The sequence below is a fragment of the Dama dama genome, chromosome 11 (assembly GCF_033118175.1).
Source record: "Dama dama isolate Ldn47 chromosome 11, ASM3311817v1, whole genome shotgun sequence".
NCBI classification, from domain to species: Eukaryota; Metazoa; Chordata; class Mammalia; order Artiodactyla; family Cervidae; genus Dama; species Dama dama.
In genome coordinates this window covers 92779308-92797383 of record NC_083691.1, presented here as the reverse complement: position 1 = coordinate 92797383, position 18076 = coordinate 92779308, and the positions used below count along the sequence as shown (strand labels likewise).

Genomic DNA, 18076 nt, shown 5'->3' with positions numbered 1-18076 from the left:
AAACTGGCCCAGGAAGCTGAGGTACCGTGATCACATAGCTTCTGTAGTAGTTCTTGACATATTGGGGGTCACAGAGCTCTTCTGAGAATCTAATAAAAGCTAAGGACCTAGCCATCTCCTCCACCCCACCAAAATATACCTATGCACTTACAAACTGAATTGTATTCAATTTCAGGGGTTCCCAGAACCCTTGAAGCCCATCCATGACACCAAAAGACAGGTAACGTCATAGTCATTTAGAAAGAAATAGAACTTGCCTATAGGTCAAGACCTTTGTGGAACTGGGGAGGTTGTGCAGGATTGGCCAGGAGCACAATTTTCCTGGGCCTCTACTTTAGACATTCTATGTAATGAGAGAAATATAACCATTACTATGTATGTATGTGTTAAACTATTAAATTATCCCATTTTAAACACATTTCAATTTTGTAACCGTATTTTAGGGTTGACTTCTGAGAAGCATTGCTTTAGGCATTACCTTATTACCCTTAGGTTTTCTTCAGTTCAGTTCAGTCGCTCAGTCGTGTCTGACTTTGCGACCCCATGGACTACAGCATGCCAGGCCTCCCTGTCCATCACCAACACCCGGAGTTTACTCAAATTCATGTCCATTGAGTTGGTGATGCCATCCAACCATCTCATCCTCTGTCGTCCCCTCTCCTCCCACCTTCAATCTTTCCCAGCATCAGGGTCTTTTCCAATGAGTCAGTTTTTTGCAGAAGGTAGCCAAAGTATTGGAGTTTCAGCTTCAACTTCATTCCTTCCAATGAATAGTCAGGACTGATTTCCTTAAGGATGTACTGGTTGGATCTCCTTGCAGTCCAAGGGACTCTCAAGAATCTCCTCCAACACCACAGTTCAAAAGCATCAATTCTTCAGCGCTCATAGGTTCTCTTAGTCTTTCCTATTATTGTGGCTCTTCCAGAAAAGCTTAGCTCAGTGAAGGATATCACTGCTTATGGCCACAGGGAGGCAGAGTAAGTCCAAAAACTGAATGAAAATGCTGGCTACAGCTAAACTGCAACAGACCAGGCCTTCCTCTCTGTCAGGAACACCCAAACAACTCAAAGCCCTCTGCTGTGAGAGCCTCCCGTTGACTCCAGTAAACTTTTAGTTCATAACCTCAGTGGTACCAGTCTCATTGACTACCCTGCTCACCAGTCAATATGAGAGCTGATCTTCATCTGAGAAGTCTCCTCCCCATTCCCCAGGTTTCGTACATTTAGTTGTATTTGTAAAGAACACAATACCAAGTGTTGATGTTCTTAATGTTTGTTGGTGCCAAGGAGAAAGTCACCAAGATAAGCAAGTAGGGGGAAAAATAGTTTTTAAAAAGAAAAAGTATCTTCTTTTCCTGTAAGAGCAACTCATTTTGTTGGTGAGAGAAAAGGAAGAAAATTCCGTTTGTTAGACCTGCTATATGCCATTCTTAGGTAATCATCTCATTTCTTATGCCTCCTATAACTATGAAGTAGGTTGTGGTTTCCCCACTGTGCACAAAGTAACATAGCTAACAACTTTCAAGCCATATTCAAACCCTTGTCTTTCTACTACATTCTACCACCTTTCATTAAACAAACAAACAAGCAAAAAAACAAAGAATCAGAAAACCTTTCAGGAGAAACAAAGTAACAAGTATAATTAGTATTGCCCAAATGAAGCCCAGAGATACTCAGGGGCTACTGATTAAAGTCAAATAGGAAAAAAAAATAAAAAATTAAAAATTAAAAAATTTAAAAAATAAAGTCAAATAGGATATAATTAAACATGTGTTTGCATTCTAAGTCACTTCAGTTGTGTCTGACTCTGAGACCCTATGGACCATAGCCTGCCAGTCTCCCCTGTCCATGGGATTCTCCAGGCAAGAACCCTGGAGTGGGTTGCCATTTCCTTCTCCTGAGAATCATCCCAACCCAGGGATCGAACCCGCCTCTCTTATGTCTCCTGCGTTGGCAGATGGGTTCTTTACCACTAGTGCCACCTTGGGAAGCCCATAATTAAGCATAACTTCCTAGAAAAAGTCAGTCTGAGTTGAATTCTGAAGGAATTGCAGGCCATAGATTGAAAAAGCACTAGGGAAGGAAATAACATGGCAAGGAGACTAATTTAGTTGAAGCAGAAGAGTTACAGGAAAAAGTAATAAGAGCTGAGGAATAGGCATTTGCTGAACTTCAGCTCTATGCAGGGTACTAAGCTGGAGGATGGAGGGGCAGGGGTGTTGATAGGCTCTCAACAAGTAGAAACGAGGAGGAATGTATGATAGGGCTTCCTCTGTGGCTCAATGGTTAAAAAAAAAAAAAATCTGCCTGCCAACACAGGAAACATGGGTTCGATCCCTGGGTCGAGAAGATCCCCTGGAGAAGGAAATGGAAACCCACTCCAGTATTCTTGCCTAGAAAATCCCATGGACAAAGAAGTCTGGTGGGCTATAGTCCATAGGATCACAAAGAGTCAGACACGACTTAGCAACTTGAGCACATGCACATGGGGGTATTTGAGGAATAATGAGAAGTAACAAATGGTTCAGAATGAGTGAAGAGAATAAAGAAGCTGACAACAGAAAGGCAGAATATGCTCTTTAGCAAAGGAAGGATCTGGTGAAACTATGTTTTAGACAAATTAACTGGTAGTAAGAAGTACCAGAGGGGAAAGAATGGAGTTTGGTGGGGCAGCTAAGAGGCTACTACTATAATTCAGGCACAGAGAAATGAATGCCTTGACCAGTGACAGAGAATATGGAAAAGAAGTGCCCCCTCCAAGGTGTTCTGGTTTCCACATCACTGCTTAGCTTGGACAATGTGACTGTTTCTGAGAAGGTCCCCTCAAACCTGAAGCACAGCGCCTCTGTGGAGACTCCTGAGAACTGTTTCAGAGGAAGAAACTGTACTCAGCGGCTCTCTGAAGAACCTACAGGTTAAGTTGCAAAGAACTCTCACACTGTATACAAAAATAAGCTCAAATGGATTAAAAAATTAAATGTAAGATCTGAAACCATAAAACTTCTAGAAGAAAACATAGGCAGTGAACTCTTCAGTATCAGTCTTAGCAATATTTTTTGGGATATGTCTACTCAGGCAAGGGAAGCAAAGCAAAAATAAACAAATGGAACTACAGCAAACCAAAAAGGTGTTGCACAGTGAAGGAAACAATCAACAAAATGAAAAGGCAGCCTACTGCCTTTTGCAAATGATATATCTAAAAAAAGGATTGATATTCAAAATATACATAGAACCTATACAACTCAACATCAAAAAACAAACAACCCAATTTAAAAATGGGTAAGGGGCCTAAAAAGACATCTTTCCAAAGAAGACATGCTCTGTCAACAGGCACATGAAAAGATGCTCAGCATCACTAATCATCAGAGAAATGCAAATCAACACCACAATCACTTGGCACCTGTCAGAATGGCTGTTATCAAAAAGACAACAAATAACAAATAACAAGTGTTGACAAGAATGTGGAGAAAAGGGAACTCTCACACCCTGTCAGTGGGAATGCAAATTGGTGCAGCCACTGTGAAGAACAATATGGAGTTTCCTCAAAAAGTTAAAAATAGAGCTACCATATGATCCATCAGTTCCACTCCTGGGTGTTTATTTGAAGAAAAAACACTAATTTTAAAAGATATATGCATCCCTATGTTTATTGTAGCATTATTTATAGTAGCCTAGATACGAAAGAAACCTAAGTGCCCATCAATAGATGAATGGATAAAGAAGATGTGGAATATTCTTTATGGACTATTACTCAGCCATAGTAAAAAAAAAAAAAAGAAAAGAAGTAAATCCTGCCATCTGCAGCAACATGGGTGGACCTAGAAGCTATTATTCTAAGTGAAATGAGAAAGACAGATACTTTCATATTTCACTTATATGTAGAATCCAAACAACAAAACAAATGCACAAACATAACTAAACAGAAACGGAGGTATAGATATAGAGAACAAACAGGAAGTGTAGTAAGGAGAGCAGAGAAATAGCTGAGGAAGAATAAAAGGTACAAACTTTCAATTGCAAAACAGAAGTTGGAAAGAACTTAGCAACATTGACGATGTGTCTGCAGGGAAGACTGGCATTTTCCTTCACAGAGGTGCCATGTTTCAGACTTGCTTCTTCAGCTTTACAGGATCAACATCCTCTCAGAGATAGACTCACCTTATCAAGCTCAAGACTAAAGAATATTTTAGAGGAAAAACCATAACCACTGTAATCACCAAGAAGAGCAGAAGCTTGACAAATGTATCCTGCCTTCCTGCCACTAGGACTCCTCACTGAGCTAGCACACCCTCTCCTCTGTGCTATTCTTGGCTGATCAAGGCCAGCATCTACTGCGGTTCCTCCCTTTCTCTGGGCTCCATATCTGGGCAACCGTCTGTCCTTCTAATGAATCCATTCATTCTTTGGATGAGCCAATACCATCCATAGGCTCCAGCCAAATCTTGCTTTGGTCTGTAAGCCATTCTTTTTAAAGTGATTGTTTTTCATTGACTTCATCACTCTGTATCAACTTTATTTTTTAACTATCTGAGGAAACCCCTATTTTTCTTATTTCCAGATTCTTAATGGGGAGATACTTTGCTCTGTCCCCATACCCATGGTAGGAATTTTCTAATCTTTTACCATTTCACAGGGGAGGAAAAAAGAAACACTTCTCTTCTCCAAAATTCTGTTGTTTGAACTCAAAGCAGTATCATCTGCTCTACTTTTTGAGATCCTTTTTCCTACTTCATTTATTTAGTTCTATATCTGCCTCCTTATACTTTAATAACTGCTTTGCTTCTTTGAAGAGAAGCTGTTCAGTCATTTCCCTACTTATTACTCAAGTTGAAGTCCAGACTCAGAAAAATTACTTCTTGTTTTTCCTATGACACAATAAATTTCCCGTTATTAAAAAGAACATTTCTCCTCACTTATGAGGAGCATTTATTTGACAATGACTTCATATTTATCATTGTAGTACCTGAAAACATAGTGGAGTAGATGAGAGTTTAAGGAGAAATGGTCAAGAATAATGTTGCTTTATAAACTCGTTAAGGTAAAGAGTATCATATACCTTTATATAGTATTTCAGCTTCTATGTAGTACATAATTAATATTATTCCTTGATGGAATGAGTTCATCAGCTAATGAATCCTCATAACTATTCACAGAAGATGGTAGAAGTTTTTTTTTTTAAGTGAAAGCATGTTTATTTAGAGAGATTCACATCCCACAGGCAGAATATGGTCCACCTCAGAAGGCGAGCGTAACCAGTGGTGAAGTTTTAATTATACTGGGTCAAAGATAAATACATTTGGTGCCCCTTTTCAGCCACATAATAAGTTGATAAATATGACATGAAGTCACTTAAGTCTCACCACACTTTCCCTGTGTGGGTGCCAACACGTTGGACTGAAGCCCTTTGTTCCCTGTGGAGAGTCTGCCACCTCTGCAGACTTGTCCTCAGGAATGTCGTTCTAGAAATAAACCAGCGTTCTCCTCGGGGTCCATGAGTCATACATAGAAGTTAATTCATTGGAGCGACTGATTTTTCTTAGGCCCTTTGTAAAAGTATTTCTGAGAATCCATCATGGTAAGGCAAAAAAATCCAGGTTCCTCTTCAGTTTCTTTCCAGCTCTTGTCTCATTTCCTCTCTCTATGCTTCCTCTGTCACCTTATATTTGGCTTTTACTGACAAACTTTATGTCCAGATCCAGATCCCAATTCCTGAGCTAGTGTTGCCTAAAGAAGGAAATAGACCAGCAAAGTCTCATCACCCCCCTTTCCTAGTCCCATTCATTCAGATTGGGAATCAAATCACACTCCACCAGACCATCCCTGTCTTCTTGGCTGCTAATCACACTTGTGAGATGTAGTATACCAATGACAAACTTGTATAATTCTGTATCAGAAGATGGAGCTTATAATTCATCTTTTCTCTCTTAGTCTTTTTAAAATTTATGTTTTATAACAGAGGAAATAATTGAATACATTTTCACTGTGAAACAATAGCATAAAATTGAAGACCTCATTAACTAAGTATTTAACTTGCATTGTGGATATGAGAGTTGGACCATAAAGAAAGATGAGCGCTAGAGAATTGCTGCTTTTGAACTGTGGTGTTGGAGAAGACTCTTGAGAGTCCCTTGGACTGCAAGGAGATCCAACCAGTCCATCCTAAAGGAAATCAGTCCTGAATATTCACTGGAATGACTGATGCTGAAGCTGAAGCTCCAATAATTTGGCCACCTGATGCTAAGAACTGACTCACTGGAAAAGACCTTGATGCTGGGAAAGACTGAAGGCAGGAAGAGAAGGGGACGACAGAGGATGAGATAGTTGGATGGCATCACTGACGTGATAGACATGAGTTTGAGCAATCTCCAGGAGTTGGTGATGGACAGAGAAGCCCGCTGTGCTGCAGTGCATGTGGTTGCAAAGAGTCGCACATGAGTGAGTGACTGACCTGAACTGAACTTGAATTGCTATATTATTTTTGGCTGTTTTTGTATTCTAAAATTTTTTTAAATACAGAAAATACATAAATACAACAAAATTCAAATGTATAGAAGTATGAATAATAAAAAGTGAGTGTGTCTCAGAATTCTGCTCTATTTCTACTCCTGTTCACTATTAACAATTTAATAGTGGACTTCCAGAGCTCTGCCAAAGGCATTTCCATATATATGTATGTACTTAGGCTAACAGTTTTATTTTTTATATAAATGAGCCACACTATACTCTGTTCTAGAACTTTCTTTATTCACTGTCTCCTAGCTTTCCATGTCAGTACATTTAACTTTTTTAACAGCTGTATAATACTCCATAGTCTATGCCATAATTTATTTAAATATTTCCCTATTGATGGACATTTGAATTGCTTCCTGTTTGAGGCTTTGATTATTTGTTTTTGCAACAATGCTGTGCTGAATATCTTTGCATATGTCTCTTTAGGTACTATCCAAGAATGTCTCTAGGCTATATCTAGAGGTAGAATTGATAGGTTCAAAAATGGGTGCTTTTAATATTTTATATTTTTCAAAATTTGTAACTAAAGAATTAAACACTAACTACTGTTTCCCTTTCTTCTGCAGAGAGTCCTATCCTGGCAACTGACATTGATCTTCAGACTATAGACAGTGATATTGTCAGCATGGAGATTTTCTTCAAAGCCTGGCTGCATAACAGCGGAACAGATCAAGAACATGTTCACCTTCTTCTTCCTTCACGGAGTATCAGCAACATTTCCAGAACCAGAGATGATTCAAGTACACTCTCCCTAAAAGATATATTACATAGACAATGATTATCCTAGTCTAGAATTAGGATTGGAAAGTCATCAGAATACAGAGTAGTTGAGGTTTAGGGACTGGAAGAGGAGTGGATGAGGCTGTCCAATGTCAGCATGAGAATTTCTAAACTTCTAATTTTCAATTAGGAAACTGAACCTGATTAAACCCAGACAGCAAGAGCCAGTTAGTTTCAGTGTAAAGACTTAAACACCTCAATAATAGGACATCTGCTACACTACATGAGAGAGCAATGAATCACATGTTTTCTCAAGTTTTCATTTTTTGATGTGGCAGATATTATTGATATAATTTCAGGTAAGCTGGTACTTCAATAACATGAATAGGGCCTGTAAGGAGAGGAAAAGAACCAAAATTAAATGATTAAATAGAGACCTTCTCAATAGGAAGACACCAAATTGAGGGGAACTAAAGCAACTATAGAACGAGCCCCAGGGACTTCAACTAGTGGCTTTAGACAATGTTAACGAAGTATGTTCTGGCAATTGTGGAAACCAAGAGGTCAGTTCAGTATTGTAGGAATGCTAGCAAGGTCCTGGATACTGTTCAGCTGTCAGTGATACCTAACTCAGGTCCCACTAGACTGTAGAGATAAAGCCATTTCTAGTCTCCATCCCCTTTGAAGGTAGGCCTAAGACCTGGGTGGCAGGGCCTGAAAATGGACCCATCAGTATAGTCAGCCACAGCTCCAAAGGGAAAAGACTAAATTATGTCTTCACCTTTAGGAGTGGGCACTCAATGAGAAAAATGGATACCGACTTCTGTCCCCAAAGAGGAAGATACACCTTGGTCCTTTCTTTATAGAGATAGCCAATGGGTTCTTAATTTATCTCCTCTTCCCCCCCATTTCAGTCTAGGACCTGGGATACCTTTAACAACTTCTCTTGATTTTACTGTCTTTCCTTTGTGTGTAAAATCTTCACAAGGCCTCCATTCCACCTGCTTTGCCCAAGACCAATTGCTCACTTCTTATCTATTTTTCCCAAACACTGTGTTAACTCCTTTCCTTGCATTATCCTCTTTCATCTTCATAACAACATGATGCAGGTACTGTTATCACATGTCACTGAATCTAAAAGTCAAAGTGTTAGTCACTTCAGTCGTGTCTGACTCTTTGTGACCCCATGAACTGTTGTTGCCCATCAGGCTCCTCTGTCCATGGAATTCTCCAGGCAAGAATACTGGAGTGGGTTGCCATTCTCTTCTCAAGAGGATCTTCCCAACCCAGGGATAGAACCTGGGTCTCCTGCATTGCAGGCAGATTCTTTACCATCTGAGCTACCAGGGAAGCATGCTGCTGCTGCTGCTAAGTCACTTCAGTCGTGTCTGACTCTGTGCAACCCCATAGACATCAGGCCACCAGGCTCCCTCATCCCTGGGATTCTCCAGGCAAGAACACTGGAGTGGGTTGCCATTTCCTTCTCCAATGCATGAAAGTGAAAAGTGAAAGTGAAGTCGCTCAGTCGTGTCTGACTCTTAGCGACCCCATGGACCGCAGCCCACCAGGCTCCTCCATCCATGGGATTTTCCAGGCAAGAGTACTGGAGTGGGGTGCCATTGCCTTCTCCCCCAGGGAAGGCTAAACGGTGTCAGTTATAAGATATAACATTATTTCACATACCACCAAGAAAGAAAAACAATTCCAATTAAATGTGACACATTGCTTTTTATCACTTAGAAATATTATTTTATTCTTACTGAGAGAGTTATTTTAGGTTAGAGTAGTAAGTAAGGGTTAAGAGTGTCTGCCTGGTCCATGGTGATTGTAAGACATACATAGAGACACTAGTAAGTGAAAAAAAAAAAGTGTCTTAAAATCAATAAATGTAATATTATCCCTGTTTACAGATGAGAAGTGTCACCCAGAGGAATTAAACATTTCCCCCAGGGCTGCACAGAATATTAATAGCCAAGCCAAAATCTGAAGCCAGGCAACTCTGAATCCCATTCTTAACCCTTAGGATTAGAAATCTATATTTTATACATTTGATAACTCTCAGCCCAGAGGATATTCATCAAACCTCAGACAAACCCTGGTGACAAACCCTGGTCTGTCACCTCCAGAGCCTGGGCCCTTACCTACCATGCAACCTGCATCCTTCTGGGCACTTCTCTCAATAGGAGCGCTAGGGCCATACAGAGCCAGGATCTCCTGCAACTAGCCTTTCTTCTGCTGCTGCATGGCATTTGCCCATTGTAATATTGAGAATTCTTTGCTTTGCCCTCTCTTTTCCCATGGGTTTCAACACCAGGGTCAGACCCAGAATGTTTATCTCCATCTGCAGTTATTTTTTGGAAACCCACAGGTCTTCAGGGTGGGTGGTAGAACTTAGATCTAGGATGGTGGTAAAACTGCTGAAAACATCTTCACTGGAATCCAGATGCTCAGGCACAAGTTGGAATGAGGTCCAGAGAAGGTAGGCCTCTACTGGGGTGGGTATGACCCACATGAGAGTTTAAACAAGCGCGATAAAGACCATATTATAATTATCCATTGTTTACAAAGCTGATGCATTGCTCTTTATGTGAATTTCTAGAGATGTGCTTCCCTAAGGAAAAAGAAAAAAAGCTAATTAAAACCCTGAGCTCTCCTAATATATAATCTTTTGAGAACTGCTCCTCAGATGTTCACTCTGACTTCTCCTTACAAGGTTCTCCGCCCAACACTACCTGCTTCTGTAACCAGCTCAGGTCCTTCCCCCTCTCCTGAGATGCTTCCTCAGAGGCTCTTTCTGACGGAGCACCGTCTGCCTCAGATGAACTTTTCTCATTCTTGGTCTCTGCCGTCTCTGCACCTGGGTCTGAGTGATGAGAAGCCTACCTGGTTCTAGACTCAAACCCTGCTAAAACATCTTTCCCAGCTTTGGAGCATTGCTGAGACTACGGTTCCAGTAGTTCTCATCCCTGGCTACAGTAAGAATCAAATGAGGAACTTTTAAAAATACCAATATCAGCTCCAGCCCCAGAGATCCCAGTTTTGCTGGTGTGAGGTAGGGGCCAGACATCCATACCAGACAAGTTTACTAGGTGATTCTTACTTCAGCCAGAGTCAAGAACCTCAGCCAGATGAGCACAGCCGTCTAATCCTAAAGCCCAAGAACCCAACAATGAAGCAGTCAGGCACAGAGGGAATAAGGGAAGCTGGAGTCCTAGGCAGAGTCCCTCCTAATGACTTCCTGGGCTCTGGGACACAACTGGCCAAGAGCTGTCTCATCCAGAAATGATGTCCAGGTCTGATTGCCAGGCCCAGCTAGACCTGTTTTTTCTACATTATTTCTACTTTTGTTTTTACCTCATGTTGCCGATACGTCAGTCATTTCATAAATCACTGACATCAACAGCTAACCTTCTCACAAGTACAGAACACGCATATATTCATAGTTTGTTAACAATACTTAAACCCAATATACATTTCATTTAAAACTTTCATAATATCAAGGATTCAAATCTAGAGCAACAGAACATTGTACACTGTGACATGTGAATATGCTTGCTGGAGAAGAAGCTTATGGATGCATAAAAAACCTCCATGAATAACCCATACATAGTTGAAACACCCTCAGAACTGTTGTATGTTGCCACAGTGATGTTGCAAGGTCCAAAAGGTTCTATTCACTTGGGGAATTATAAAATAAACTGTTTCAGGAACTTAGTCCTCCCCCTCCCTCGAATGTCCTGGAAGAACTCACAGAGAAGCAGTCGCTGTCAGCTGACGGCCTGACTTCTGCTTTCCTGCTCTTCCTTCATCTGGCCTGCAGTCTTGCCAAAGCTTAGCCACAGGGAAGCAGGAGGGGCAGAATTTCCTTCTGTGATTGCCAAAAGGCCCTGCATATTGCAGTGTTAACTGCCTCCTCCACAGAGGACACACATTCCTCTCAGACTCAATCACAAGCCAGATCTCTCACTATGAGGAAACTGCTCAGCCAGTCCAGAAGTAAAACAAGAAAAAACTCGTGTCACACCCAGAAAATAAAGTTACCTGTTATGTAGAGCAATATTATTTCAGACCTGCTCCTCTGTCCACTTCCCTGCCTCTCCCAACCCTTACTTGTCTGGTGGACGTGGAATGGGTGGCAGATGATCTCTCTTAATCATATAGCCTGAGGTAACTTGTGACAAACAATCCCTCCCCAAATGCTGTTTTTACTGTAGTGTGCCTGAAATGTGATCTTCAAGAGCGACTTCTCAGCCCATCCCTACTCCCTGGAACAGCTGATGGCTCTTTGAGGATGGATGACCCCAAAGGAGACTTCAGCACCCTCTACCAGATGGTTTCCCAGTCATCAGCCTCTTGTTACAAGCTCCGGGTGATCAAGTATGGGCCAAGAGAACCCCCCTAATCCATGCAAATATTTATTCTTATTGGTTCCAGCTAGGAAGACTAAGATAGAGGGAGGGCATGGGCATTCCCCCAAGTGTCAGGCAGCAGGGGGTCAATTCCAGAGTAGCAACTAACTGCAGGTGTGGGCATGAAATAGCAAGGTCAGGCTGCTCAATATGTGGTGATGAATGAGGAGACAGTGAAAGATGTGTCTCAGTAGAATATTCTAAAGTCTGGATGAAGACTGGAAATCCAGAAAGTCTCTGAGAATGCAGAGGAAAAAAAGATAAACAGAATGATGTTTATCCATTCAGCAAATATTTATTGAACACCTAATATGTTTAGACATTGGGAAAGAGATCTGATCTTCAAGGAATGAGTGGCACCTAGGATCTACCCTTTTCCATTTCTTTAAGTACTAGAATTCTTGTTTCCCCAGAGCTGAATTAGGAATGATGGCAAAGACCACTTTTACTGCTTCCTAGTTCTATCACAGTGCCCATGTACAGGTATCTGAGTAAGCTTGTCTGTGGACTTGGGACCATGGATGCTGCTGGGGAAACTGCTTAAATGCAATCTCTTCTTAACTATGTCTTTCATCAGCATCTTGCCACAGAAGAACCAGATGTGGGATGCAGATCGTTAGTATACTGTTGTGTAATGTGGATGCTGCAGCAGGAATGAATGGGACAGAATAAGCTCAGGAGAGGAAATACCCATCAGAGTCTTGAGGTCTCAGGATAGGTGCTGCATTCCTTAATTCACAGATTTTGAGACTCTGCTGTGTGCCACATACCCTGATAGGTACATCCTAAGGTGAATAATTCACAGGCCCTAACCTAAAGGATTTCACAATAGGGTCTTAGCCTGAAGCTAAATTTAAGTGGATCTGGGTCAAGGTTCTGGATATCACTAAGGAGCCTCACACTTCCATTGTCTCTTCCCAGGGCTCTAAAATCCAGTGGGGTCTGCGAATCACTGACCTATGGACTCCCCTTCGTCCTCAGACCCACAAGCTGTTGGCAGCTGGAATGGGATGAGCTGGAAACAAATCAGCAGCATTTCCATGCTTTGTGTCACAGCCTGCTGGTGAGTACCCATGTCACCAGGTGATGAAGAGTGTTAAAGTACCCACCATAGGAAAGCAGCTGATTTAATCCTGCCCGGATCCCAAATCTGCCCCAGTCTTCCAGAGGATAGAGAAAAACTGGACATACTTTGAAATATGGATTAAGTATGACTTGCCTTTGTTGGTTTCATGCTATAGCAAATAATTCCTGAATTCAGTTATATGACTAAACTTGAAAATCCCTGATTTTACATTTTATTGGCAATAAGGAATTGTCCTTAAGTAACTATATCTTAAACCCTATTTTTTCCTATCACTATGCTGGATATTATGGTTTATTTCAATGAAGAACACTTAGTATATGCTAGAAATTGTGCTAAGTCCCAGGTATCCAGTCTATTATGGTAGACATTATCTGTGGTCTCAAAATCTTTCTAATGAAAGAGACAGAATTAAATATGTGTATTGTTAATTGTGAGAAGTTTATGAAGGAAAACAAGGGCTTGCTGTAATAGAGCTTCTCTATGAGAGCAACAATTAAACTGACATCTGCCTGATGAATGGAAATTAGCTAGGTGCAGGGTGGCAGGAAGACCATTCCAGGTGCAGAGAAATGCATGTGCAAAGACCGAAAGGCCAGAAAGAGCTGATCCTCAAATCAAGAATGGAATGAATACGTGTAAATCCATGGCTGATTCATGTCAATGTATGACAAAAACCACTACAATATTGTAATTAGCCTCCAACTAATAAAAATAAATGAAAAAAAAAAAAAAGAATGGAATGATCATTGTGACTGAAACAAAATGAGCAACAATAGAGAGAGCCAGAAGGTGAGGAGCTAAAAGTGAGCAGAGTCAAATCATACAGGATTTGTACCCCAAACTGAGGACGTGGGGCTTTAGGTACAGAAGTCATTAGAAATGACATCATCTATTTAAATGTTTAAATGATTAATTGTGCCAAAATTTAGAGATGAACTTTCCGGAGCAAAAATGAAAACAAGAAAATGAGGTAGGAGGGCACTGACATAGTCTAGGCAAGAGACAGTTTTGGCTTGGAATTGGATACTGAAGTCAAGATGAGAAAAGTAAGGCAATTAAAGTAGTGTTTTAGAGAAAGAGAACTTGTGAAGGAAGAGGAAAGTATCAAATAACTGCCTGGTTTCTGGTTTACCATTTCCTGAAATGAAAAATCTAAAAAGATCATATACATGAAACAGTAAAACAACGCTGAGAAAGCAAAATGAAAAAACTGCAAATACAATTCAGGGTTGGGTATAACTGCTTAGTGGATACAGAATAACAGTTTGACCCAGTAGGATATGGGAGATCAAGACAGCACAGTAATGTGTCTCTTTCACTATCAGAAGCAGACTTCTTTTTTCCTGTTTCAAAGCCCACACTCCCTTTTAGGTCCACCCACTGAGTTCCTGTTTCCTATCTGACGAACCCCCCTCTCCTATCTTTGCAGAGCAGAGGCAACAGATACCTCCTGACTGTTAAAGCCCAACGGCTGAGTTTACTATACTCTACCTGATTCCTCAGGATCTTGGAGACCTACTGGGGAGAAATTTCTCTCAAGGGGCTTCAATACATTCTTTCGTACGTGATATCTTAAACAGACATTTGCATTTTAAAACACTGATAGAGGGAGTATAAATTTTCTGAAAAGTGGTAACCTTCAACACTTTAATTCCACGACCAAGAATATAGCCCAAGAAAACAATGAGAAAAGAGAGAAAAGATATATGTATGGTCATGTTTATCTCAGTGTTATTTACAATGGTAAAAAACTGGAAACAACTTTAATGTCCTAAGTAGAGGAATGGTTAAATTGAAATAGGGGAGAGGTTAGAGGAACAATAATTCACCCAAGCAATGAGGTATTATGTAGCAATAATAGTTTATAGTAAGGTTGGGAAAGAATATTCTTTTCCATCCTGGCTTACATTACATGAGATTAGAGTCTCTCTGCCTCTGAACTTGGGGTGTGAGAATCCATATTTATTCGTTCAACAAATATTTATTGAGTGCTTCCCAGGTGGTTCAGGGGTAAAGAATCCACCAGCCAATACAGAAGACACAGAAGACTCAGGTTTGATCCCTGGGTTGGAAAGATGCCCTGGAGTAGGAAATGGCAGCCCACTCCAGTATTCTTGCCTAGAGAATCCCATAGACAGAGGAGCCTGGCAGGCTGCAGTCCTTGAGATTGCAAAGAGTCAGACAGGACTGAGCAATTAAGCGTGCATTTATTGAGCACTATGCGCCGGGTATAGTTGTAGAGGCCAAAGAGACCTCTTCTTTATCACTCCTCTTATGGAAACTCACAAGTATGTAGTTGATCCAAGTCTAGCAGATACCCATTTTTGGTAGCACTTATTATAATAAGAGCTAGTCACTTAACCAAGTGCTTTGCATATCTTAACTCATTTAATCCTCACAGTAATTCCATGAGATAGATTGTTATCCATATTTTTACAGATAGAGAATACTGAAGAGATCAAGTGACTTACCAAAGGTCACACTGCTACTGCAGTGATCTAGTCAGAATTTGAATGTAGTTCTGCTGACTACATACTTTTTAAAAATATATCTCATACTTTTAATTCCTCGGCTAAGTTTCTAATACCAGTGTAGCCAGATAAACACAGACTATAACACCAAAGCTAATTCTTCTCCCTTCATTTAACACCCCGTGCTTCTGTACTTCACTGGACTTGAATTCACTTAAACTGGTAGTAAGTACCTAGTTCCTTACCCATGTTGTGCTTCTTGTGCTCCACTTCATCAAATCAAAGGCCACTCTCCTTTTCTAGAAAGGAAAGAAGCAAAATAGTGTTTGAATGGCTCTTCCTTCTTGCTTCTCACATAGCATCTCCAAGCAGCAAAAAGCCTGAAAGGCAATATGTTATGGAGGGAAAAATTCACAAGCTTCTGTTCAGTTCTGGAGTCCCTACTATGTGACAAGACTTATTTAGAGTTTTAACCTTCCTGATCCTATTTTTACAAGTTCTCAGCACTTCTTTAAGCCCATCCTTGGTTTAATTCTTTCTCACACCTCTTTCATATGTTCTTTCAAAATCCGATGTCATCGGCTCCCCACGTAAATCTTTTTACATCTTTTTTTTTTTTTTTTACTTCTGTTTCTCACTTTGTTGTTTCCCCTCCAGCTAACTTCTCATTCTAACTTCTGTCTTTCTGTTAATAGCAGCACCACCACTGTCTACTCACCCAGGCTTGAAACCTCAGTCACTTTCAGCCTTCTCACCCTTTACATGCATTTCATTACTAAGTCATATCAAATTTTTTCTCATGAGTTGTAACTGTTCTTTCCTTCCCCTTCCCACTGCTTGTTCTCACCAAGACTTCTTCAATAAACTCCTAATTAGCTTCCCTATGTCCAGTCTGTCACTCTTCTAATTTGCTCTGTTCTTTAGGTCAGGTTAATCTTCCTGAAGCATTCCCCTAATGTCACCTGCTTACTTATGTCTTGCCTGCTCTAAGACCATAACATCTATTCTGTGTATTTTTTCCTCTCTATTCTTACTATCTGAGGTCAAGTCCTCTGCCCCTCTTTCCTTTAATATCACAGTAACCACTTAACTCAGCTCAATGTTTTTAGTGTTTCCCCATCCCAGTCCATTTTCCATACTGCTACCAGATTAATCTTCTTGAAACAGCACTGATCCTGCCACTCCTCAGCTTGAAACTATTTTAAAGTCTATATTCCTTAGCTAGGTATTCAAACTCCATCCTTGCCTCCCGTTATTCTCTTTCCTGTATCATACAGTCCAACCAAATTAATATACAAACTTTAAAATCACCCCACCATTGAACTTTTGTTCATGCTGTCCCTTCTATCTCTATCTATTCAAATTCTACCTCATTCTGAAGGACTCAGCTCAGATGTTGCTTCTGCAATGAGGCCTTTCTGGATGCCTATATTTACCACTAGACTTTGTGCATTCTGTTTCTTTTTGGAGAAAAGTATATTTCAATTTGTTTTTAAAATATATGATCCTATGATTTTGGTTAAAGCCTATGATATAAATTTGACTACCCAGACTCTAGGAAAACATGGTTGCCTTTTCCTGAAATTTCTACCACTTCCCCATTTCACCAACTAACTCCTCAGCCTTATTCAAATTTAGGTTTACAGTAGAAACTCTTCTTTTGCTATCTCTCTTTGTTGGGAGTCAAGATCAGGCAGTCTTCTTTTCTTTTTTCTTTTTATTTTCTCATTTTCTTTATTTGGTAGGAATATTTTCAATATAATTCAAGCAGTACTTTATGCCAATAATGATTTTATTGAAAATAAGCAGCTTTGCATTTTTCTTTATAGTTCCCATGATTAGAATAGTACATGGAACACAGCAGGTTCTCAATAAATGTCCATAAATACCATTTAAATTTTTTATTTTTTTATTTTTTTCTGTTTAATTGGAGGATAATTACTTTATAGTATTGTGTTGGTTTCTACCATATATCATGAATCAGCCATGGGTGTACATATGTTCCCTCCCTCTTGAACCTCACTCCCACCTCCCACCCCATCCCACCCCTATAGGTTATCACAGAGCATCGGATTTGAGCTACCTGCCTCATACAGTAAATTTCCACTGGCTACTTAATTTTACATATGGTAATGTATACGTTTCAATGCTACTTTCTTAATTTGTCCCACCCTCTCCTTCCTGCACTGTGTCCACAAGTCTGTTCTCTATGTTTGCATCTCCACTGCTGCCCTGCAGACAGGTTCATCAGTACCATCTTTCTAGATTCCATATATGTGCATTAATATACGATATTTCTCTTTCTCAACTTACTTCACTCTGTATAATAGGCTCTAGATTCATCTACCTTGTTAGAACTGAGTCAAATGTGTTCCTTTTTCTGGCTGAGTAATATTCCATTGTGTATATGTACCACAGCTTTTTTATCCATTCATCTGTTAATGGACATCCAGGTTGCTTCCACATCCTACCTATTGTAAGTAGTGCTGTGGTGAACATTGGGGTGCATGTGTCTTTTTAAATTATGACTTCCTCAAGGTGTATGTCCAGTAGTGGGATCATTGGATCATATGGTAGTTTTATTCCTAGTTTTTTAAAGAAATTTCCATAATGTTCTCCATAGTGGCTAAATCAATTTGCATTCCCACTAACAGTGCAAGAGAGTTCCCTTTTCTCCACACTCTCTCCAGCACTTACTGTTTATAGAGTTTTTTGACGATAACCATTCCAGCCCATGTGAGGTGATACCTCCTCATTGTAGCTTTGATTTGCATTTCCCTAATAATGAGTGATGTTGATCACCATTTCATGTGTTTATTCACCATCTGTATTTATTCTTAGGAGAAATGTCTTTTTAGGTCTTCTGCCCACTTTTTGATT

At 40.2% G+C, this 18076-nt stretch overlaps 1 protein-coding gene and 1 long non-coding RNA gene across 2 annotated transcripts in view; one reads left to right on the top strand and one right to left on the bottom strand.

The window, feature by feature from the left end:
- Window positions 1–12725, top strand: part of M1AP (meiosis 1 associated protein) — a 69888-nt gene extending 57163 nt beyond the window's left edge. Inside the window, exons 5-7 of the mRNA XM_061155821.1 lie at window positions 7076–7249; window positions 11444–11606; window positions 12560–12725. Coding sequence (XP_061011804.1) covers window positions 7076–7249; window positions 11444–11606; window positions 12560–12725 — 503 coding nt within the window. The remainder of the gene's footprint in view (window positions 1–7075; window positions 7250–11443; window positions 11607–12559) is intronic.
- On the bottom strand, window positions 6725–16003 carry LOC133065111 (uncharacterized). Its single transcript, XR_009694848.1, has 3 exons — window positions 15915–16003; window positions 15442–15495; window positions 6725–7260 (listed from the first exon to the last, which is right to left on the bottom strand). It is a non-coding gene; the product is annotated as an uncharacterized LOC133065111 (long non-coding RNA).
- Window positions 16004–18076: the final 2073 nt, after the last annotated feature.